The following is a 26,465-nucleotide window of genomic DNA, read 5'->3' as shown; positions in this document are numbered from 1 at the left end:
CGAGTGAAGCTCGTGGAAAAAAGGGATGAGAGGTGCGACGCTCGATGTAGCGGACTATCACTCAAACACCGGGAGGCTCGAAAAGTTTCGTGAAGTTTACAGGCGACCGAGGAGCGTGTAGCTTTAGGAATTTCAAACTTTGAAAAGAAGACAACTTGTAGTTAACAAACAATGCGTGTTTATATAGTCGTTTACTAATAACATGAAAAGAAGCCGACGAGAAGTGCGCTAGGCAAATGTAAACAAATTCATGGAGATGAATTATCCTTCCAGTTTGGTGTTGTCGAATTGACGCGTGTATTCGTAGGATATTCAACAGTTAGCTTTGTATTTTTTTGCTTTTTTATATTACTAACGCGTTAATATGGCAGAACACGAAAGTTTGGAGTTCGGAAAGGCGGACTTTGTTCTTCTGGACAATGTGTCTTTGGAAGAGTTTATGGCCAACCTCAAACTCAGGTAAGATCATTCAGCCTACTGGGATCCCTCTTGCCATGTGCTTTAGTACGGGACAGGTAACCAAGTACCCGTATTTAAAATAAAATTCCATTTATGTTAATAAAACCTATTTTTCACATCTGTGATTATCAGATCAATTGGTAATGCAGGTTAGTGTTACACAGTTGCATAGTGGTTGTGTTTCTCAACTGTACTCGTATTCTGAGCTAGTAACTAATCTAGGCTACAAATCTGAGTCATCCTCATTGCATAATGCTTTATTACCTTGGATCTACTGTGGTCAGTTGAAGGAGCTATTCAAAACATCTTGAGGAATGAATCATATAGTAACTGATTCATGTTTTAGATGGTACATAATACATCTGGAGTAACTTGCCATACGTTTCTCAGGTTAAGGGAAGAAAGAATTGTCAACATGAAAGGAATTCATGGCATTGTGTTATCCGTGTCTACTGTAGCTTCATACAACTGGCTGCACCTGCTAAGCCAGAGTGCTGTCTGACAGCCTCAGAGGTGTGTTGTTAGCCATGGCAACACCCCCCTCTGATCGCCTTTATTGTTTAAACAAGTTTGCAGTGGATATCCTGCTATTGTGTTTTATGTTTTCGGTGATGTGGATCACATTTCCTCATCAGCACACTGTCAATAACACTGTCTTGCTGGCTCTGATAAGATGAAAGTGAATGTAGTTTGAGAATTCAGTATTTTTTGTTAATGGTTCATATAACAATACCATGGAATTAATTGTATGCTTCTGCAATGTCAATTAACTAGTGACCTATATGTGGATGTCTCACAAGGTCATTGAATTAGCTTATTGTTCTAGTGATTTTAACAGGGAGGGCCTGGTGTTTCCAGTTAATTGAAGGAGATATTTTGGATCATATGATAAACTATAAATAATAATGATTTCAAATGTATAGATGCCATTGGAAATGAAGTCAAGCTGCTTTTTTAAACCATATACACTGCTGTTCAAAGCTTTGGGTCAGTATGATTATTTCATGTTTTTAAAGTATTATACAGTAATAAAACAGTAAAAAGAGTAATATTGAAAAATATTATCACTGTTTATAATAATTGTTTTCTATAATATATTTATTCCTGTGACAGCAAAGCTGTATTTACAGCAGCCATTACTCTTTTTAGTGTCTCATGATCTTTCAGAAGTCATTCTAATATGCTGATTGGTGCTCAATTATTATTAATCTTGAAAGTAGTTATGCTGTTTAATATTTATTTTTGGAAGCCGTGATACATTTTTTTCAAGATACTTTGGTGGATAAAAAGATGAAAAGAACAGTTTATTTGAAAAAAAAAAAGTATCCAAAGTACAGGAAAAACAGTAAAATTTCTAAATATTTTTACTATTTAAAATAACTGTTTTCTATTTGAAATGTAATTTATTTCAAAGCTGAAACGAACACTACCAGTCAAAAGTTTTTGAACAGTAAGATTTATAATGTTTTTTAAAGAAGTCTGTTCTGCTCAGCAAGTTTGCATTTATTTGATCCTAAAATTAAGATTTTATTTAAAATAACTCTTTTTCTATTTGAAATGTAATTTATTCCTGTGATTTCAAAGCTGACCTTTTAGCATCATTACTCCAGTAACATGATCCTTCTCTCAGAATCATCTAATATTCTGATTTGCTGCTCAAAAGCATTTAATTATGTTGAAAACAGATGAGTAGATTTTTCAGGTTTCTTTGTATAGAAAGTTCAGAAGAACAGCATTTATCTGAAATATAAATATTTTGTAACATTATAAATGTCTTTATCATCCAAGTATTTTATTTATTTTATAATATTAACTGTTTTAAATATTAATAATGAATGTAATAATAAATGTTTCTTGAACAGCAAATCATCATATTAGAATTATTTCTGAAGCTTTGATCACATGAATAAATTACATTTGAAAAAATATTCAAATAGAAAGCATATTTCAAATAGTAAAAATATTTCACCAAATTTTTTAATATTGTATTTTGAATCAAATAAATGCAGGCTTGGTGAGCAAAAGAGAGTTCTTTAAAAACATTAAAAATCTTATTGTTCAAAAACTAGTGTAAATCTTTTAAAATATTACTGTCACTTTTCATCAATTTAATGCAGCCTTGCTGAATAACATTTAAAAAAGTCTTCACCCAAAACTTTTCAACAGTAGTGTATCTGATATATAGATGACAAAGAATCCATTCAAACACCATCTGGATGCGGATAAACAACTTGGCCATTAATTAGCAACAGGAGATGCTTACTGGTTCCAGTGACTCAAAAAGCACAGGGTGTCTATTTTTCCCACCTCTCAGCCATGGCCTGATTTTCTCCCTGGCTGGGAGATGGCGTGTGCAGTTTGTTATTTGCAGAGGGTGTGACCAGGCCAGCTTCCTGCTTCTTCAGTCTCCACATCTGTGTCTGGGGCTTCAGCTGGAAGAGCAGCAGCAATGGGATGCCAGATCACATCCTGTGCCCTCTAGAGTGATAAAGAAGAGTGCTGTTGAACTGGAAATCAATTTTAATGTGATGCCTTTTAAAGGCCATATGCTTTGAATTCAGGAAGGGCATATGTGATGTCAAAGCAAAACTTTGGTTGAACTCATTTGGATAATGTAGATGCATTTTTATCCAGTGGAATAAGGTGTGTTTACAGTGAGCTCTGCCAGAGAAGCTCCTAAATGTAACAAAAATTGAAATGCAGGCTTTCTATGCAAAGCTATGACAGAATGTTTAACCAAGAGATTTAAAGCAAATTTGTCAGTGTGTGTTTAGTCGTGAGGGTTTAAGCTCTTTACAGTAAGGTGTCAAAGTTAAACAAGTGTCAGGACTGCTGACACATACTGTACATTGTGACATGATTTAAACTCTGTCTATGACTATGTTTACACAACATATTTTTTTTTAGAACAAGAGTTTGTGTGGTCACTCTGAAATAACTGCTTAATTTGATGTGCGCTGAGGGCTTGACTTTATATGGCAGTGTTGTTTTGTCTGCCCTTAGGATCTTGGGAAATTTTTTGGCAATCCTCTGCACATTTCCAAAAACAATTACAAGTGCTGCCCGAGACCCTGTTCCAAATTCTTCCAGACACTGGCTCTGATACTGCAGATGAAATAGCTGATAATCGGTGTGCCGTGGCAGAGCCTTCCAGCTTTCATGTGTCATTCAGACAAGTCAAGTCTAAAAAAAGTCGTTAACAAACTAATTTTCATAGTTTGAACTTGTGGCACTGTATACATTATGTACTGTATATATAGTTGAATCAATCCTTGATAGTCTTGACATTTTCCCTTTGCTTAGATGAGTTTAACCTTTGACTTTTGTGTACTTGCATTGAGTGGGTAGAAGTGACAGGAAGTATGGCCTCAGGAAAAGAGTATTGGTAACTTATGAGGCCTCAGTGCTCTTCCTATTGACATTTTCCTGTACTAGAGATGTAACTTTTGACCCTTACAGTTTGTAATGGGCTTGATTGTTCCATGGTCTTTGTGTTAAAAAAAAAGATAAAGGACCAATTGAAATGTTTATTATTGTATCTTGCAATTGTATCTCTCAACTTGTGCGTCATGCTGGTCACAGACAGCTGGGAAAAACTATGCTGAATGCAAATAATAAAATGTAGCTAACCATATAATCATGCATATTTCAGGTGGCAGAATATATTAGACTTATACCTTTAAGAGAGAAGAGAACACACCCTAGTGTTTTGTATAAACACACTACTGTTTAATCATTTTGGGTCTGTACCATTTTTTATGTCCTTGAAAGAATTCACCATGGTTGCATTTAATCGACAGTATATAATAAAACAGTTATATTGTAAAATTGATATTATTACAATTTAATATAACCATTTTCTTTTCAGCAGCCATTACTTCAGTCTTCAGGGTCACATGATCTTTTCGAAATCATTCTAAATGGCTTATTATCTATCAGTCAAAAGTTCTTGAACAGTAAGATTTTTAATGTTTTTTTTTTTAAATCTCTTCTGCTCACCAACCCTGTGTTTATTTGGATCCAAAGTACAGCAAATACAGTACAATTTAAAAATGTAATTTATTCCTGTGATTTCAAAGCTGCATCATTACTCTAGTCATGTGATCCTTCAGGAATCATTCTAATATTCTGATTTTCTGCTCAAAAAACATTTTTTATTATTATGTTGAAAACAGCTGAGTACAATTTGTTTCAGGTTTCTTAATAGAACGTTCAGAAGTATAGCATTTATGTTTGTAACATTTAATGTATTTATCATCACTTCTAAAGGATCATGTGACACTGAAGACTGGAGTAATAATGCTGAAAATGTAGCTTTAATCACAGAAATAATTTACATTTTAAAATATATTAAAATAGAAAGCAGTTATTTTAAATAGTAAAAATATTTCACAATATTTACTGCTTTTGCTGTATTTTGGATCAAATAAATGCAGGCTTGGTAAGCGGAAGAGACTTCTTTAAAAAACATAAATCTTACTGTTCAAAAACGTTTGACCAGTAGTATATGTTGAAATCAGTTAATATGTTTGTGGAAAGCACAATATGTTTATTTTCCAGGATTCTTTGATGAATAGAAGGTATAAAAGAAAATCTTTTGTAAGAGTCTTTACTGTCAGTTTTACTTGTCAATTTAATGTATCCTGCCCAAATAAAAGTATTAATTCTTTAAAATGTTACTTACCCCAAAACATTTGGGTGGTGTGTACAGTGTATACAGTGTGTATATATATATATATATATATATATATATATATATATATATATATATATATATATATATATATATATATATGTGACCCTGGACCACAAAACCAGTCATAAGGTTAAATTTTACAAAACTGAGATATATATCTTCATGGAACATGATCTTTACTTAATTTCCTAATGATTTTTGGCATAATATATCTTTCTAGTCATCTGTTTTTCTGGTTTTAGTCACAGGGGTCTATTTCTCTCCTTTTTCTAAAAATAATTACACATCTAGCGCAGATGATTGCTTAAAAATTGACATGCTGTGTTGTGTGGTCATAGAGTGGAATGAGGGAAACTTTTAAAGCAGAAGGTTGTAAATCTGTGCCATTTCCTCACAGCTTTTTATCAGGGTCTTTGTTGAGCAAAATCAGCCGGATGATAACCGTAAAGGTTAGGTTTAAAGAGCGCTACAGGAATTCATGAAAATTGAACCCATATGCTTGTTTCTGTTCCATATTTACAGTACGGTGCCACTGGACAAATACAAACTGGAGACAAATATAAACTCAGGAAAGCAAATGAATTCCAGCCTCTGTGTGTTTTTGAATGAAATTAACTTTTTATAAGTCCTCATGGGGAAGATCACAAAGACTCCATTTGTAATAGTGCTGTTTGAATTTGATCTTCCTGTTGTAGTTATATCTTGAGGATTTTAGTTCTGTGTAGCTGTTGGCTGAATAAGCCTAAGCCTCTCTCATATCATTGGTATAAAAGCTCACTTGTTGCCTTAACAGCAGGGCCACGTGGAGTCCAGCTGTGACACATGGCAACCCGATTCCCATCCTGCACAGCGAACTGCACAGGGATCAAAGTCCTCTCAGAGCTCAGGTGCACTAAATGCACAGAGCCAGAAACAAGGTCGAAGGTTTTATTTCCTTATCCTGTAAGGATAGATGGAGGAGAAGAGATATAATTTGGCCTGTAAGGAAGAATGATACATTTACAGATCTTTTTATGGTCAGTGGCTTATGTGTATATTTAGGTACTTTGACCACCAGTGCTTATTTTTAAAGGTCCTCAGTGTCAGAGAAGAAGAGATGAAAAAAGAATGCCACTGGAAAAATACTTTCCATATAAATGTTACAAGCCCAAAGGATTTGTCCTGTGATGCTATAAGAGATCTTGACCAAATGCATGGTACATCTTGTCCTGCTTTGAGTTCTATGCTTGCTTGCAGCTATGGGTTCTTGTGTGGTCAGATCTTTTTTGTTATTGATAAAAACACAGACAGTACTCCCAGTAGATGAGATTTTTACCTTTTTGCTTACAAAAAGTGCAGTGATATGCAAGTACAGCTTGTCTACTTGAAAGCAATAAATATCTAAAAGTGTTTGGTAGGGTTACACTACCAGTCAAAAGTTTTTGAACAGTAAGGTTTTTAATGTTTTTTAAAGAAGTCTCTTCTGCTTACCAAGCCTGCTTTTATTTAATCCAAAGAACAGTAACATTTTTAAAATATTTTTTTCTATTTAAAGTAACTGTTGTCTATTTGAATATAGTTTAAAATGTAATTTCTTCCTGCAATTTCAAAGCTGAATTTTTACCATCATTACTCTGATCACAAGATTCTTTAGAAATCATTCTAACAATCTGATTTGATGCTCAAAAAGCATATATTATTATTATTATTATTATTATTATGTTAAAAAAAAATCTGATGATTATTTTCAGGTTTCTTTGATGAATAGAAAGTTCAAAAGAACAGCATTTATCTGAAATGGAAATCTTTTCAACAATAAAATTGTCTTTATCATCACTTTTGATAAATTTAAACCGTCCTTGCTAAATAAAAGTATTACTTTCTATCCCCCCCTCCCCTTAAAAAATTATACTGACTCCAAGCTTTTGAATGGTATAGTTTATAATGTTACAACAGCTTTTTTAAAAGCATTAAAATCCTTTAGCATTTTAAGATATATTTAAATAGAAAGCAGTTATTTTAAATAGTAAAAATATTTCACAATATTACTGCTTCTGCTGTATTTTGGATTTATTAAATGCAGGCTTGAAAATTTTTTTAAATCTTACTGTTCAAAAACTTCTGACTGGTAATGTAAGTTGCAATAAAATATGTAAAATCAGCAAAATGATTGCTATATAATAATTTTATAATTTGTATTTTATTTTAGTAATTTACTTCAGTTTTCAGCTCTATCCCTGTTGTTTTGGACGATTGTTTCCTTTTTTTGTTTAGAATAACATCGCAGATCTTATCCCTTCTTATCATTTCCCTGCTGAACTTTGCTGTTATTTCCTAAGATACGAATAATGAAAATGTGCTGAGAACTCACCCTCAGGCTCATCTGCTCATTAGAACAGATTTGGAGAAATTTAGCATGACATCACTTGCTTACCAATGGCTCCTCTGCAGTGAATGGGTGCCATCAGAAAGAGAGACCAAACGGCTGATGAAAACATCACAATAATCCACAAGTAATCCAGATAAATCCAGTTCATCCGTTAACATCTTATGAAATGAAAAGCTGTGTGTTTGTAATAAATCCATCATTAAAGGGGCCATATGCAACTTTTTCCCCAAAATAAACGTAACAATAGCCTTTTTATTCGACCATTTATGACTCAAACATCTCTTGATGAGCATACTGACACCTTGTCAGCTCACAGTGGGTGCACCTATAAGCCTGTATCCTATTTTTCCTATTTTCTGTTGGGTCGGATTTTTCGCGCTCTGTCTGCGGATGTGATGTCAAGACCGTTCATGTTAGTCAAATAAAAGGACTAGAGTGAACATCAGCTTTGCATTTGAGCCTTGGAGGGAGCTCAGATCCGTGTCATTTTGTGACACGTTATCTTCATTTTGTGTTACGATTTATAAAACGCTCACACTATTCTAAACACACACTGAAATATACAAACACTATTACTATATAACTCCGAAGCACTACTGCGCATTTTGTTGTGTCATATATATATTGCAAACAAACTTAGTTTCTCAAACAATATATGTATTTGACTGTTCTTACCTCTGTAAACACAATGTTGACTTCTTTGCAGCGGATGACCACAGGTGTCAGTCGCGAGTTTAAATTTCAGAAAATTGCATATAGCCCCTTTAAGATGTTTGATCGTAACAACAAAACAGCCATTTTGTCTGAATCAGGAAAGAAATATGCACAGATGAAGCTCCCTTTCAAAAGTGAAATTAAAACACCCTTAAAGGAGTAGTTCACTTTCAGAACAAGAATGTACAGATAATGTACTCACACCCTTATCATCCAAGATGTTCATGTCTTTCTTTCTTCAGTCGTAAAGAAATTATGTTTTTTGAGGAAAACATTTCAGGATTTCTCTCCATATAATGGACTTTTATGGTGCCCCCGAGTTTGAACTTCCAAAACGCAGCTTCAAAGAGCTCTAAATGTTCACAGCCGAGGAAAGAAGAGTCTTATCTAGCAAAACAATTGGTTATTTAAAAAAAATTACAATTTATATACTTTTTTAACCTTAAATGCTCATCTTGTTTAGCTCTGTGTGTACTCTGTGTAGAGTTTAAAAAGTATATAAATTGTAAATGTTTTTAGAAAGTAACAGATCATTTAGCTAGATAAGACCCTTCTTCCTCGGCTGGGATCGTTTAGAGCCCTTTGAAGCTGCATTTAAACTGCATTTTGGAGGTTCAAACTCGGGGGCACCATAGAAGTCCACTATATGGAGAGAAATCCTGAAATGTTTTCCTCAAAAAACATAATTTCTTTACGACTGAAGAAAGAAAGACATGAACATCTTGGATGTACATTATTTGTACATTTTTTCTGAAAGAGAACTACTCCTTTAAAATGGGTCTGTTTCTTCCAAACAAACATCTTTTTTGCTTCACAAGATGTTAATCAATGCACTGCAGTCCTGCTGTGAATTATTGCGATGTTTTCATCAGCTGTTTTAACTTTCATTCTTACGGCATCCATTCATGGTCAAATATGTCCCTCAAAAGTCTACTTTAAAGTTTGATGGCTTCAAAAACCAGCCTGATTTTCTCTCACTCTCCAGTGAAGAAAAGGGCCTGTCTGCCCTCAAGAATTTCCATACAACCCCCTGTAATCTGAAACACATCACCGGCCTTACATAAACAAGGCTGTTGCTTTTTTGGCCTTTTTTCCCCCCAGAATAAGCTTCAAGCTCCACAGACGTCTCATTTGTGGACTGTGTGCCTTGGCTGGCGGTCACTGATACCACTAAGCATGTTAGAGGAGCTCGCTCACTCACATTCACTGTCTTTATGGTTTATAGCTTTGATATTTTACGGTCTTGACTGACCCCTCACCCTCTTCATAACCCCTTTCTCTCTCGTGTTTACAACAGGCCACATCCATAGCCACGATTTCATGAATCTGTTTTTCCTTAACGCACATAACCGACTTCTAAATAATTCCCAAATTGTCTATTCGCCACTGCTGGAAACCCATTTCCTCTCTCCAACTGATGATGTGGTTTGATTTCATTTCATTACATTACATAGACACATTAATGAGATTATATGTAATCTGTTTTAGGTAATAGCATTTAGATGGGACACAATGATGGATGTGTCATGTATTTCAATGCACTTTTTCTCTAGTGGTTCAACCCATTTTTAAGCAGGTCAGTGTCCTGCTGTGTCGGTGGAACCGCGTTACAGCCAGGTGTCAGTAACATTCACACTAATTTCCACTCTGCTTCTCTCTTTCCTTTAGTTTTCAGCCAATTACCTCATTAACTGTACTTTCTCTCTTTCTCGTCTCATGTCTGTTTTTGTACTTTCCATCCCTGCCCTCTTTTTACCCTGATGGAGATTTCTTCTTGAAATAGCTTGCTGAGTAATGTCTGACTCTGTTTGGCCGGTCTTGTCTTTTTGTCTGCTTTTTTCTTCTCGAGTTGGCCGTCATCTCATCCGCTACTGCTCAGTGACATCATATTGAGATCCGAATCATGTGCTAAAAGCTCGGATGAGTTCGAGATTGGCTCAAGGCCACGTTTAGTCACTTTACCGTTGACCTCTGAAACGCAATCGTCAAAACATGCCTCCGTTTTCTTTACCTCATCCTGATGGGAGAACAAAAAGTGCCTGTGATCTCAGGGAGACAATGAAGGGAGTGGGCCAAAATAACAAAAATCTCAGCTTGCTGGCGCGCTCTGACTTTTACACCTGGCTCTCATTTCCTGAGTAGTCAGTGCAAAGCTAATGAAAGTTAGCGTGAAAGCTGCACGTTTAAGACATGGCTTGAAGTTTCGCCAAGTGGGACACACATTTTCCTCATTCAGGCTTTACGCACAGTAGTATGTTTGTAAAGGAGGTTAGCTTGACAAGACTGAGTCAAATTGAGTCCTGTGGGCATGAAGAGCTCTCCAGAAAAATAGTTTTTTTGCCGTTGAAGGATGTGTGTGTTAAGCTTTAAAGGATTGTCAGCAGTACAGAAGCAGCTGGTGTTTAACAGCAAACAAATGTACAAGTTGCACAGAAACTCATTTCAAATAGGCGAGAAGATTTGATGAGGTGGGAGTGCCATGATGCTTCAAAGATTAAATTAACAGACCAAGAGAACAGGAGCTGTCTCTAGAATAAGGGATATATTGGATGTTTAATAGTGCATGATGCATCTTAATATTATGATACCTGAGTTCATTTCAGTGACCTCCAACATTTCTCATCAAATTATTGTGCTTTGCTTTTGTTGCTCTGTATTCTTCTACCTGATCTCATGATGAAAACATACCTGTGAGAACTTTCGCAAGACGTGAAATATGTACCAATAAATGCATATCACTGCAGTTTCCAACAGAAATGAATACTAAAGGCTAGGGCTGCTCGATTTTGGCAAAAATCTTAATTACAATTATTTTGGTCAAAATTGTAATCACGATTATTTAACACGATTATGACCAGGTCCAAAACTTTATATTAGTGATTAATTTAAAGCTAACGAAAAAAGATACAAATAATAAAAAAACTTTTACTGAATACTTTTATGCAAGTCTAAAGTAGTCTAACAATACTACAGAAATTGAATGTAATTATTTGAATGTAAAATAAAACAGCGTCTTCACTGTAATAAAACATGTTTGTTTCTTATTAAAACTACAAAAGTCCTTCATTCAAGAGCAGTGAGTGATTTTTCTCTTTGTATTTTTACGTATTATTAATATTAAGCACAGAGACGGCAGAAGGAATATTATTTGTTGCCGCTTTAAGTGCCACACGGATCCAGTATACTGTTAAACACGTATTTTCATTCTCAACTGTTTATGATCATTTAAGACATAACTGACAAGGGTTTACATTAATAATCAAGCGCCTCATTTTTAAATATTTTTGCGTGTATTTGGCCGTTTAGGCGCGCACCTTGAACTAAAAGATAACTTTACATGTCTGTGTTCTGCTCCGTCTCTGAGCGCATACACAGAACAGCGCATGTTTTCTTACGCACTTTAAAAAACATAACAAGAAACATTAATAAATCAAGCATGTCCCGTTTTATGAAAGTCACGTTACATGATTTTGCTGATTTGCATGTGAAATTAGGCTTTTATGGAGGAGCGCAATCGCACCACTGGTAAGGGTGAGAAATGGGGCGCAATAATCGTTTCATTGATTACTGCATTTTCATGATCGTTTGAAGCAGAAATCGAAACTGGATTAATTGCACAGCCCTACTAAAGGCGGTAAAACAGTGAGCACTTTTCATGTTTTTGTACACCGTTACGATTACAGCTCCATATGTTTCGCTTTCCCGACATAACAAGCATGCTCTGTAACTCAGCAGGCATGAAATTGGACCATAAATCCTGTGAAAAACTCACAATAAAAAAGATCGAAAAACAAGCTAAAACGGCATGCTTGCGGTTGCGTTTTTACATCACATTCACTTTTGTTCATGTAGGTTTAGGTGTAGTATTAATTTTGACAGCAAATTTGGATTTAGTCTTAGTCAGTCTTTTGACTAAAATGCCATTTAGTTGTAGTCAAATTTAGTTTTATTTGACTAAAATCTAATGGGGTTAGAAACAGTGTAATGCATTTATTAAGCATTTCTTTAAAATTGCTTATTACGTTGTAGGGCTGGGCGATATGGCTGAAAACTATATCACGATATCAGTGTTTCATATTGGTCGATATCGATAATTATTGATATTTTTATGACCCATTTAAAATAAGGACCAGGAGAAAAATATATTACACTCAAGCATTTTTATTTTAAACTTAAAGGTTGTATCAGCGATTTCTAGCCTAAAACATAAAGTGTCGATTTCAGCTTACCTTTCATCACGATCCGCTCGCTGCCTGCCCCATAAATTGTCTGTGAAAAAACCGCGTCTCTCTGGTCAGCCTAGGGTCCGAGATATGCCAAAAAAAACAATCGGCGCTATCAACACACCACAGATGTTCCAACCAATCAGCGTCAGGGGTTTGGTGTTGTGGACTTTCCTGCTGGTGCAGGGATGGGAGGGAGGCGGAGCGTAAGTCCACAACACCAAACCCCTGACGCTGATTGGTTGGAACACTGTTTGTTTTTGTGGGGAAAGGTTGGTAGTGCCGATTGTTTTTTTGGCATATCTCGGACCCTAGGCTGACCAGAGAGACGCGGTTTTTTCACAGACAATTTATGGGGCAGGCAGCGAGCGGATCCTGAAGAAAGGTAAGCTGAAATTGACACTTATGTTTTAGGCTAGAAATCGCTGATACAACCTTTAACCTGCCTCTGATCATAATCCCCTCAGTTATTAAGACAGAAATGTCAACAACCATGGAAAACTCAAATAATTAAAATGTAAACATAAGTCTAAAGTCACAATATACACTTAATTATCTCTTAATCCTCAATTCAAACCCCATTCATTGTCGATGAAGTGAATGGTCAAGCTAATGTATGGCCCAGAAGTACGGCTTGACCACAGGTCAGAGGTTGTTGCAAAGTACTTGGCTGATAATATTTATTTCTGCACAGATTGCTGGTTGCCAGTAGCCAACATTACTTCTTTCCCGGTACTTTAGCCTATACTTTGTGTAATAACAAAAATATTTATTTAAGTGAAAAAATAAGTCCAAAACTTTCAACATTTTGAACAATAGGGCCTTACAATCTTTTTTTTTTTTTTCAGAAATTCTTGTTTAAATTTTTCTGATAATCAAATGAAAGCAAAATCACAGATTTATTTTTAAAAATAAAAATAAACAGAGCTTTACTGTTAAAATTAATACATAGAAGAAAAATTATATTCAGTTAAAAAAAGGTTTAATAATAATAGTATTTTTTCAACAATTAAGTGGTGACTCTTTATTTTGTTTTTTATCATATATATTGTTTTATGTAAATTATTTAAATGTGAACATATAAACACCTACATTATACTGTACAGTAATACAAGACTAATATGGTTCTGTCACATTTTAAACCGTACTTTTATTTTGACAGGTTGCCTTGAAGTTTCAGTGTGTAATACAGTATGAATGATGCTAGTTTCACTAATGAAACGGTAAAATTGATAAAAAGTGACACAGCAGCTTTGGAGATTTTTGTCTGTTCATGTGAGATGCAAAGGCCAAAAATTAGCGGGAGCGTCACGTGTGCAGCATGCGTGTAGTGAAAATAAAACGCGTCTCCTCCATTCATACATATAGAGCATAGAGTTATAGAGGCAAACGGGAACATGCAGGATTCATATTGAAACGGTCTTTTTGCATTTCAGTTTTCACAGACACTAGTCCATATCGCGATCTGAATTAATTAACAGACCAACTTTTGATTTATTGGTCCAAAAATCGACGAATTCCGCGGCATTCCGCCCTATAGTAAAGTCCGTTTTTATGAATGGAGTCCGCGATCCCGTCTGTGAGGAGACATTGTAAACGCGCGATCATGTAGAGACAGAAATCAAATGCCGTCGTGTAAATAAGATAAATAACATAAGGCTATTTAGTTTGTTTAATACAACAACATGGACCCGTTCTGTAGGAAAGATAACCTTAACTTCTATTGTGGTCTGGCGCTATGAACTGAACGTTAAAGGGGGGCTGGGCGGGCCGACGAAGAATACAAAATATCGAACGTTTTATCGAACACATTTTATATTGATATCGATCTCTTGTCTATCGCGATATATATCGTTATCGTTTTATCGCCCAGCCCTATTACGTTGTATAGGCTCGATATTAAGGTTTTATTATGATAGACACCGATTTAACTGCTCTGACATGCAACATGCCTTTATATTAAAATGAAATGAAACCACTTTTCATAAAGAAACAAGAACATGGTCCTCTTTTCAATGAAACACCTATGGTTATATATGCATTCTTTATAACAACTTGTTTACAACATTCTTTATTCTTTCAAGCAGACATTTATTTATATAAATAAATTTAGATTAATCTTTATTAGGGCTACTAAAGTGGTTGTCAAGAGCAGTGATTTTTTTTTCTTTCTTTTGTTGCTTGATTAACATTAGTACAAAAGACAATATAGCAACAAAATTAGGCTGCTGTTCCTTTAAAACCGAATGCAAGGATGCAGAGTATTAATGCACGCCCGATATTCTTCCAACTGTTTACGTTCACGTAAGATGTAACTGAGTGTGTTTACGTGACTAGTCGTCATAACTGAAAATTCGATTTTTTTGTGTATTTCTACATTTATGAGACGCGAAAGAGTAACTTACTCTTGTGCTGCGTGAGAGGCGCTGATTTAGGGTTCTCTTTTTTGCGTAATCAAATTTATCCATTTGTCTCCTCTTCTCTTACTCCCAGATATTGACATTGTTGCATTGTTTTATGAAATATGCAGCAAATGAATGCCAGCTTATGTCCCACTGGATAGATCAATTGGCTATGTTAAAGTTCAAATGTGCGCATATAACCTCCTAACCACGCATCAGATTCGTTCTGAATGAATCTCTTTCTAAATCGTCCCTGATGAACATTTTCGTCTCGTTTTTATTAGTTGACAAAAATGTCAATAGATTTTCATCATAGTTTTTGTCATTCAAAAAGGGTTTTCATTCCGTTATCGTCTTGTTTCCGTCTGTGAAAAAACCTTGACACAAATTATTAGTCAACGAAATTAACACTGGTGTAGTGCAGATGGTACATTATTTTAAAACGTCATGGAGCATTAGAGTTATAGCACCACTCAACCATCATTTCATGTCAGAACTGCGGTGACGTGTAAAACCAACCAAAACCAACGTCACATAAAACGTACAATATGTACGTTCATCTGTTCTGAGGAAAAAACCTTACACTCTTTTAGTGCCATTCAGTGGACATTTCACATCGAATATGTCACGAATCGTACATGGCGGTGCGTGTTTCGCGTCTTGCGAAAAAGTTCCCACAGGTATGTTTTCGTTATGAGATCAGGTTGTCTTAGTATATTTCGACAATTGTGTCTTTATCCTAAATAACTTAAGGAGAAACATCTGAGCCATAACTGAGGTCTCCAATAATTCTGTACTATCTCTCCATGATAGAGAGTCCAGAGGACAATTTGCTATCAGGTCATACCCTGCATACTCTGTGTTAAGCTGTGGACTGAGTAACACTGATTGCATCGTGGTATTGTGTGCAGGGGATAAACAAGGATCAGGGACAGATTATCCTTTCATTGCTGGGGTTGTGAATACACAGGCTTTGATTTGCTATCTAGGTGTCGGACCATCTTGTAAATCAGTGCTTTAGTGTGCATGTCTTGTATGTTCATATTCCCGTGTTCTGTCTTTCTTATCTCTTTGTCTCAAATGCTCTGTTCCTCTTTTATTTATCCAGTGCTGCTGTCCAGTTCAGTTAATTTTCACTCATCTCACTTTTTTTACTCTTTCTTGCAACTAGTCAGAGGGAATTTACGGGCTACACCCCACCCCGTCCAACCACAATCAAATAACCGCAAGAGACCCACCCAAACAAGCCTAAAACCAGTAGTTATCCTTAGCCTGGCAAGTGATCTCTTTCTAAAAATGGTGTCAAGCTCTTATTGTCTGGGACTTCGGATGACCCTAGTGTTTTAAAGGTTGGTTTTTATGTGGTAAAGGGTGTAGCTCTGACTGCAAACTCTTCAACTAGCTTCTTTAAAGTATGTAAGCAATTAAAGGAACTGCTGACCCAAAAGTCATTGCAAAAATCATTGTTATCATCTATTCACCCTCACATTGTTCTTTAATGAATTGTGCATGACTGACATTGGCAAAAGACAAACACTGAAACTTGCTGATCTAAATGTGGCATGGAGGAAATAAAAATAATCATACAGGTTGCAACAACATGAAGGTGAATAAACTATGACTTAATTTTCATTTTTGAGTGAAATATTCTTTTAATGAAGCTAATCTGTTCCTCTGAACAAAAACAACACTAGATACACCAGCAGTGTTTTAGTTCAGGGCAGTAAATTCCTGGACAATAATGCTGATGCTTCAATCTGTGAAGTAGATCCAGCTGTTATAGGAAGTGGCCTGTTGCTGTCTGACACACATCCTTAATCTTCATGCAGTAGCAACCCCTCCCTAGGCCTTCTGGGAAACAGAGGAGAAAGGATCACACTACTCCCCTTCCCAGATCTCTCTGCTCACTCCCAGGAAAAGCCGACAAAAACCTGAACCCCACCTTAAAGCCCCCCTCTTTCAAAACACTGCATATTGGTCTATTTATGTTGACCTGCCTGTTCAAAACAGCTCTGAAATCTTTAGGAAACTGTTTCAAATTTAAAGGGATAGTTCCCCCCAAAATGAATAATTAGGCCTACTTCATGATTTACACACCCTCAAGCCATCCTAGGTATATATGGCTTTCTTCTTTTGGGTGAACACAATCAGAGTTATATTAAAAATATTCTGGTTCTTGCAAGCTTTATAATTGCAGTGAATGGGTGTTGAGATTTTGAAGTCCAATAAAGTGCATCCATCCATTAGAAAAAGTACTCCACATTGCTCCAGGGGTTGATAAAGGCCTTCTGAAGTAAAACGATGCGATTGTGTTGGACAAATATCTATAATTAAAACTTTATAAACCATAGTCTTTAGTTTCCACTAACTGTCGTACGCACACTAACAAGATTATTGAAATCCTCCGGCATTTCTTTTTACAAATCCTTGTTTTATACTTCTAATTCATAACTGGTGTTTCATTTTGCACTTTCCTCTGTGCTTCCACGTTCATCACTTCTCACCGAAGCTTACTGCTACTGTACTCTTCCACTGGAACGCCACTCTCTCGTGAATGTTGCATATAACAGTTGATAAAGTTTTAGATATGGATGTTATTCTTACACAAACACATCAGTTCGCTTCAGAAGGCCTTTATTAACCCCCTGGATTTGTGTAGAGTACTTTTATGATGGATGGATGGATGCACTTTATTGGACTTCAAAATCTCAGCACCCATTCACTGCAACTTTTTTTTTTTAATATAACATGGTTGTATTTGTCTGAGAGTCATACACCTAGGATGGCTTGAGTGCGAGTAAATTATGAGGTAGACCTAATTTTCATTCTTATGTGAACTATCCCTTTAAATTTGAATCAGTTTCCTGAAAATCTCAGAGCGTTTTGAACAGGCAGATCAACATATATAGGGTATCATGGGGTGATTCTTTTATTGTTGTGTAAACTATCCCTTTTAGTCACAAATCACTTTTTCACATTTTCAGCACTGGTTTTTAGGGGAAATCTGATGTATTTAGTCAATTTGGTTGAATTAGAGCTGTGTACATCTATGAAGATGCTTCTAGATTTCTGAAAGCGCATATTCAGTGTGGGCTTTTATCAGATGTTGATAATCTGATCACAGAGGCAGATGGGAGATGACAGTTCTGTGTTTTCCCACACACACCCCACGACATGCTGGGATTCTGTTACACACACAATAGATCTCTGTAGGCAGCTGTCCTCTGGGACTAGGGCGAACCTAAAGGGTTAAGAGTTAGTCATGTCTTTAGCTGACAGTTTCTGAGAATCACGATGGATTTGTGACTGCCGAGTTGTGATGAGAGGACAGATGGGGGATTCAGTGGTTTGTGTCATGTGCTGTGACATTAATGAAAGCAATTGCAACAATATGTTTTGGCTGTGACTTTGTAGTGTGTTTCATACATTGAGGGATATAATAGACTAATTCTGAAAAATTTATTTTTTTCGGCGTAAGTTATATACATGGTCACATGCCAAGTTATATACATGGTCACATGCCTTTGATAACTCCTATAATGTGAAGGTTATTGTATTATGAAAACAGACTATAACTTTTCAAACTCTGTTTCCTGTGAAAGATCAGTAGAGGATAGCAAAAGCTAAATTATGTCTGCTTTGATACGATATTTAATTGAATATAAATAAAAATTACATCATATTTTATTTTAGATATTAGACATAATACTGTCACCTATCAAAATGACTCGTTTGTCATTACCATTAGCTGACATTGTGCTCCCTGAGGGGCTGAAGTGGGTGAGTAGAGCCAGCCTGCTGTGTTGGGGTGTGGAGGCCTGGCCTCTGCTCCTTACACACAGACCTCACATTGACAGAAGAACAATGGTGCGGGCACACCGCAGCATCCTACTCTGCAGGCTGGCACAAAAGAGCCTTTTCACGCAGGCTGCTTCAGGGCTGGCCTGACAGGCTGCTGCCACCAAAGGCACAAGCATCACTACCATGCCACCCTGCTTGCCATTCATCCCTTGACATCACATCTGATCTATAGCAGCACACATACTATGCTGAATCTGTGTGACTGAGCTAAAACTTCTGTTACATTTACTTCATAGGACACTTCATCCACAAATTAAATTTCCTGACCTTCATGAAACTTCAGAAAGATGTTTTGCTTATAAAAAAAGTAGATGTTGACCACATGGTGTAAAAAGGGGAGAATTCAATATACATTTTAAAAATCACTGTAAAAGTAGTCAGTTCAAGTACCTTATGAGCTGTTTTCCAAGTTTTCAAAACCAATATAGCTTTAAATGAGAAACATTAAAATTAAAAAGTGAGTGGGAGTGAATGGGCGCTAAAATTTTTGAAGAAAAATAAAGTACTCAAAGGCGAATGTGTATGTGTAAGAAAAATATTAATATTTAAAACTATAAAATGTAATATCTCGTTGTTGTTTATGTTGTATGGAAAAGAGTAGCTTGGAAATTCTCCTAAATGTGTTCCACAGAGAAAAAAGCATACTGCTTTAAAAACTGAGGGTTGCAAAACTTTATTTTATGATTAAATTAATCTGATATTATTACAATTGTAATGAAATTACGCTAATGTTCAAAGTTTGGTTTGGGTGAGATTTTTCAATGTTGTTCACCAAAACTGCATTTGTTTGTTTAAAAACAGAAATATTGTGACATATTATTATAATTTAAAATAACTTTTTTTTTTTAAATATATTGTAAAATGTAAATGTAGTTTTAATTCTTTCCTGTGATGGCAAAGCTGAATTTTCAGTAGCCATCCAGTCTTCTGTGTCACACGATCCTTCAGAAATCTTTCTAATATGCGGATTTGCTTCTCAAGAAGCAATTCTTCAATGTTGAAAACAGATGTGCTGCTTAATATTTTTGCAGAACCATCATACATATTTTATCAGGAAGCTCTGATGAATAGAAGGTTCAAAAGAACAACATTTATTTAAAATATTACAAATTTTACAATAAAAAGGTGACTTAATCTCGACAAAATGTTCTTTTTTGGTTGATTTTAAATTGGTTGAGTTTAAAGTACATACATCAAATGTTCTTAAATACACCTCACAATGGCACTGTTCACACAGCGAGCCTTTTTGTTCACATTTTTGTTTTAAATGTAGCCACTAATAGATTTCCAGTGTCAACAGATCATGGTTCTGAAATGACCTGCATGCACAAAAAGAACAAAACGGACTGGGTTGCCAAGTTTTCACAACAAAATCTGCCCAATGTTTTTTTTTCTCAAAACTAGTCCAAAACTATCCCAGTCGCATTCTGGGGGGTAAATATTGTGTTGGTGGGACCACTTCAAACTAGGGGTTAAAAACCACCCACCCTGCGGCAACAGTGACAATAGAAAAGAGTAATAAGAGCCCAATTCTGTTGAAAAACTGTGGTCTTGGCAAGGATTGTGAAGCACGCTGTCATGCAGTAGTAAACACGGAGGATATAAAGCAAGTGATTATGTGTTTATTTATCATGTGATCGGCTGCAGACAGCAATGAAATTATACACAGTCAATATGAAAAATGAAGACAAGGATGTGACAGACGAGTTTTGAAACTTTTGATACAAGCTTTTTTTTTGCTTGTGTATATAGAGTCATCAATGTAATACTCATAAGTTCTGACACAACACTGTACTTCCACTGACTACCTTTCTCAACTGCCTTGATAACTTTATGTAAAATGATTGAAGTGTGTCACAGAATTGTTTATCTAGACCGTTATGGCCGTTTACACTGTGGCCGCATTGCAAAATATCTGACCTGTATTGGATTTAGTACCACATATGGAAGTGGCACAAATCAGAATTGAAAGTGTGATTTGTGCTGTTCACATTGTCATGAGAAAAGCGAATCTGGATCCAGATTTGGGCCTTATTTGCTTGCAGTGTGTACGTAGCCAATGTGCCCATGGTGATTTTTTTCTGTTTTAAAGGATCGCTGGTAATTCTATGAATCCCTGATGTATTTGTGAGAAGACCTGAGGGAATCGAGGCCTGTTTCTGTGACTTGTTTGTGTGAATGTTGTTGTATGGTACATTTCTGCTCTGTAGGGCGTAAGTAAGGTACTCCCTGAGGGCTGCAGCAGTTCTTAATACTACTGAGTCTAACTGTTCTGCATGTACCTGGCTGTTTGAAACTTAAGTGGAATCCTGAAATTAAAAAGGCCAAAGTTCCATTCAGAGCTTCAGTATTGCACAATAATATATTTCAGTATGAGACTATGAGGTCATGCTTCAAACTTCTAAGCACACTGACTGGGGCAGGATGGAACTGAGGGAGGCTTGGCAAACCCGCAGGTTTAGAAGAAAGGATGCCTTATTCTAGGCATGACCCAGGTCTGCTCAAAAGTGCAAGGAAGTGAGGTTCCCCCGAGGACGGAACAGCTTAGAACAGCCAGTTTTTTCAAAACGGGTGAACGTCAACAGCTGACTATATGTAAGCAGTTTAGAGTGGGTATGGAGATATAATAGTAATTTGGATGAATGGTTCAGGACTAACAAGACTAGAAATTCACACTGGTCTTGTCTTTTCAGCGGGATTTATTATTGTGCAAACAGATTATGCAGCTCATGAAACATGACCTTGACTATCCTGCGTTTTTATTTGCTTTTGATTCCAGATGGAGATAATTCATTACTCTGCCCTTTCTTTACATAAAGCTCTGAAATGTGATTATACAAGCCACACTGACCGCAAACCAAACAGATCTGTTAGAGCCATGGTTAAATAAATATTCTACAATATGCATGAATGTGAATACGGCAAATAAATGATGTGCTGGTCTTTCTCCTGCAGGTTTGAAAAGGGTCGTATCTACAGCTACATCGGAGAAGTGGTGGTGTCGGTTAACCCTTACCGTGCCATGAACATTTATGGACGAGACACCATTGAGCAGTACAAAGGCAGAGAGTTGTACGAGCGACCGCCACATCTATTCGCCATCGCCGATGCTGCGTACAAAGCCATGAAGAGAAGGAACAAAGACACTTGCATTGTTATCTCAGGTAGACTATGACTGAATGTGTTGTAAGTCACCAGAAGCAGCCACTAACTGAAGTAATACATTTTAAGGAGACGAAATGCATTACTTCATCCTCGAATAATATTAAAAACAGCCTTTTGTCTTGCTTCTATTCAATTAAATAACAGGCCTTACTGGAATAGAGGCTTTCGGGGTCTTCTTGTGGGGCCGCAGTATGACTGGGAATGATGTGATTAGATCTGTGGTCAGATGAGAATAGCTCAGCACTGACGTGGTGTGTGGTTTCCCAGTTGAAGAGGACTGAAGCTCACAATAGAATTCAGTGCATGAGCAAATTGCTTTCTCAAGACATGCTCATTGTGTGAAAAAGATTAACGACAATATGGTTGTTTCACAATTTCTACAGAAACGTCTCTTTGAGACAGTGTTTGTTTTCCGTCTGGGACACTGTGGAACTATTTTGAGGTGGGACACATAGCTCGGGGGAAATAATCTGGTGACCACTCAGATGTTGCCTCTATAAGAAAACATTGATTATTATCCAGTGAGTGACCACAGGTGGTGACTACATTGGAAAAATATTTGGTATATGTGGTGCCATCTTGTGGCAAACAGAGGAACATGTTTATTTTTTTAGAATGAGGTATAATAGAGTGAGATCATTATTTGGTGTTTTTTTTGACCAATAAATTCCATGAGTGCCTTTGTGTGGTTGAATAATACTGTCTGATAAGATAAATAGGTTAAAAAGCTATTTTTGTTTGTACTCTTCTCCTCCGGACTTGCTCTTAGCACCAGGAGAATGTAACAATGGACACCGGCATTCAAAAGTTTAGATTTTTAATGTTTTTTAGTTTCTCATGATTATCAAAATTCCATTTATTTGATAAAAAATACAGAAAAAAAGTGTGAAATATTATTGCAATTTAAAATATCAGTTTTCTATTTGAATATACTTTCAAATTTAATTTATTTCTGTGATGCAAAGCTGATTTTTCATCAGCCATTACTCCAGTCTTCAGTGTCACACGATCCTTCAGAAATCATTCTAATATGCTGATTTATTATCAATGTTGGAAACAGATGTGCTGCTTAATGTTTTTCGGATGCCTGTGATACTTTTTTCAGAATTCTTTGAAAAATAAAACGTTAAAAGGATAGTATTTATTTAAAATAGACATCTTTTTAACAATATAAGTCTTTACTATCACTTTTGATCAATTTAACACCTCCTTGCTGAATAAAAGTGTTTGTTTCTTTTAAAGAAAGGAGGAAAGAAAAGATTTACTGACCCCAAACTTTGAATGGTAGTGTATATTGTTACAAAAGATTTCTATTTTAAATAAATGCTCAAAAAACTCAAAAAAAAAAAAAAAGTATCACATGTTCCAAAAAAAATATTAAGCAGTTTCCAACATTGATAAATAAAATCAACATATTAGAACGATTTCTGAAGGATCATGTGACACCAAAGACTGGAAAAATGATGCTGAAAATTCAGCTTTGCATCACTGGAATAAACTACATTTTAAAGTATGTTAAAATAGAAAAGTGCTATTCTACATTTCAATAATATTTCACGACATTACTGTTTTTTCCATTTTTAATCAAATAAACAGCCTTAATGAGCAGAAAAGACATTAAAAAACATAAAAATTTGTACTGATACCAAACTTTTGAATGGCAGTGTGTATTTAAAACTATAAAAATTAATCTTATGGTTATAGTTGTAATGTAATTACACTACTGTTCAAAAGTTTTGGGTCAGTAAGTTAAAAAAAAAGGGGAAAAAGTAATATTATTACATTTTGACAATAGCTTTTTCTATTTTACTGTATTGTATTTAATTAAATAAATTAAACCTGTGCAAATCTGAATTTTCATTAGCCATTATTACCGTCTTCGGTGTCTCATGATCCTTCAGAAATCATTCTGATATGCTGATTTTGTGCTCTGGAAACATTTCTTATTATTATCAATGTTGAAAACAGTTATTGCTGCTTAATATTACTGTGGAAACCATTGTATAAAACTCTTGATTAATAGGAAGTTCAAAAGAGAAGCATTTGTTTGGAATAGAAGCATTTTGTAATATTACGGATTTAATTTCTGCATTTTTTTTTAACAGTGTAATCAATCTACTGCTGAATAGAAGTATGAATTTCTTTAAACAAATTTAATGACCCCAAAATATTAAACAGTAGTGTACAGTACAGTTCAGAAATAAAAATATGTCTTAATTTTTCACTCAATTTTATTAGTAGTGTGTGAAAAAAGATCCAAAATAGAACCATATACTATAGTGGTCTCAGGTTTTTAATTCTATTGTAGATTGTAATGGCTATAATTAGTTACTTCAGTTTATGAAATCATCTTATATATTATATACATGTAAGTATAAGTCATTGTTTGTTTGTTTTGCAGGGGAGAGTGGAGCTGGAAAAACGGAGGCTAGTAAATATATTATGCAATATATTGCTGCTATCACCAATCCCGGCCAAAGAGCAGAGGTGGAGAGGTATGTACAACAAAAGCCTTTCTGTTCCTCTCTCCTCACTGCTGCAGTGATGAGTCATATTAAGACCATGCTGTATAGCATGCCTCCCTAATGTTATAATCAACATCCACTAAGCATTGCAGTATTTTATATTGCTTATGTAGATGCAGTTCAAAATGAATCACATATGAATCACTGCTTAGTTACTAAGAGAAAGCAGAATTTTCAAAGTGAAATTCTCATGGTAGTAAGTTAATGAATAATAAATCTCCTCACGGGTAGAGACAGAAGTGAAATGTAGGGCAGAGATTAAAATAGCGCTGGGTCGCGCTAATTGCAATATGACGGATCCAAGTCGAGCTTGATAAATAAATGACAGGGAATTCTACTTTGCTCTTTGCTTTATCTCTCTTTTAACAGTGTAGCTTGAGAACTATAACCCCCAGTATAGGAATACAGTATATAGGGCATGTTTAATCACAAAGATCTTTAAATATATCCGCATAGACCTTCATTCTTTTGTTTCACCTGTGCGGTAACAGTAATAACAATAAAATCATGCTTTGCAGCTGTTATCCACTGTCAAATGTATAGTGCTCTGTGCTATTAGATTATCTCATATCAGTGTTACTGCACCCAGAAGATATGGTTTATTTTCTTTGCTTGCTAAAGGTTAAAGCTCTTTGGAAACTGGGCATTGATCAGCGGAAAATATTTTTCAGGAAGTATATCTAAAATTATGCCAAAACACAGGGGCATCCATCACTGATTTTTAGTAGTCCTACTAGGGTAACTTACTTGAGGGGGAATTTAAGCAGGTTTTAGAGAGTAATAAGACTTAGATGTTGCTTTGTTGAACCTATAAAACAGGTATGATGCTTTTAAAACAAATACATTAAAACATAATTAAAAATAATTAACTTTGATGGGGCTATTGGGATACCGAGTTGGGCAGCACTGTGCTATTAGTCCAAATCTAAGGCAAAATTGAATTTTACAGGATGCTCTAGGTATTTAGGTCACAAAATAGAGAAAGTGTCCTGATTAATGCCTGAAAGCCTTGTAACAGTAGAGCAGGGTTAGGACCTTTTCAGCTTGTCAGGCACCGAGTAGGGCACCTTCCTTCAATGTGCAGTGCAGGTCATGCATGGCTGTTCGGAAGCAGAACCAGTGTTGAGCATTCTGTGGTCTGACCCGTACAGCAGGCCTCATAAATCATCCACTGAAACACTTTTAACCACCATGCTGGGATACCACATGGTGATACTATATACACTAAAATAGCCAGATATAACCGTGTATGCTTGCTCATAAAGGCTTCATACAGACAGTTTTGTGTATTTACGCTAATACCAAATGTCAGGAGCAATAAGATCCATCAGCCTCATATTGAAACTGACACTCGTCAGCTGTAGTGGTGAACTGATGCACAAGTGGCTAATAAATGCAGTAGAAATTAAACGATGTGTGTTTATTTAGGGTGAAAAACATGCTGCTGAAGTCCAACTGCGTCCTGGAGGCTTTTGGGAACGCCAAGACCAACCGCAATGATAACTCCAGCCGGTTCGGCAAGTACATGGATATCAACTTTGATTTTAAGGGAGACCCCATTGGCGGCCACATCAACAACTACCTGCTTGAGAAGGTAGGGGGCACTAAAGAGGAGACAATGAAGCAGTTAAGAAATGTCATATGGATGCTGGATTAATTACAATAGCAATATTACTAAATTTCTTCAGTATTTTTATTAGGGGTAGGGGAAAAAATCGATTTACATATGAATTGCGATTCAACATGTTCAAAATGGGACTTAGTGAACAGGAAAGGGCGCATTATTTTGACAATCAGTGGTAAAGATACGTACAAGCAGTATTAATAAGATATGATAAGAACAAACACAAATGTTGTCCTGGACATCCTGGTTCAGTTTGGCCACCTACAAATGCTTTTTGTTCCTCAGACAGTTTTTTGCACTCTTGTTCCTTGATTTGTCATAATTTTGGCAGTCCTATAGTACTCCAAATGTTTCGTTCGGTCTGACCGATTAGTACAGACAATAACAATAAATTGACCATTTTCAGCAGCAATAATCAGAAATATATG

The 26,465-nt window shown here is 35.8% G+C and overlaps 1 protein-coding gene across 1 annotated transcript in view; it reads left to right on the top strand.

The window, feature by feature from the left end:
* Positions 1-26,465, top strand: part of myo1d (myosin 1D) — a 126,434-nt gene continuing 99,969 nt past the window's right edge. Inside the window, exons 1-4 of the mRNA XM_073828070.1 lie at positions 1-459; positions 21,679-21,887; positions 24,290-24,383; positions 25,842-26,007. Coding sequence (XP_073684171.1) covers positions 365-459; positions 21,679-21,887; positions 24,290-24,383; positions 25,842-26,007 — 564 coding nt within the window. The 5' untranslated portion in view covers positions 1-364. The remainder of the gene's footprint in view (positions 460-21,678; positions 21,888-24,289; positions 24,384-25,841; positions 26,008-26,465) is intronic.

Source organism: Garra rufa, chromosome 22, assembly GCF_049309525.1.
Source record: "Garra rufa chromosome 22, GarRuf1.0, whole genome shotgun sequence".
Classification (NCBI taxonomy): Eukaryota; Metazoa; Chordata; class Actinopteri; order Cypriniformes; family Cyprinidae; genus Garra; species Garra rufa.
The sequence above is the reverse complement of the archived record's forward strand: the minus strand, read 5'-3'. Positions and strand labels throughout refer to the sequence as shown.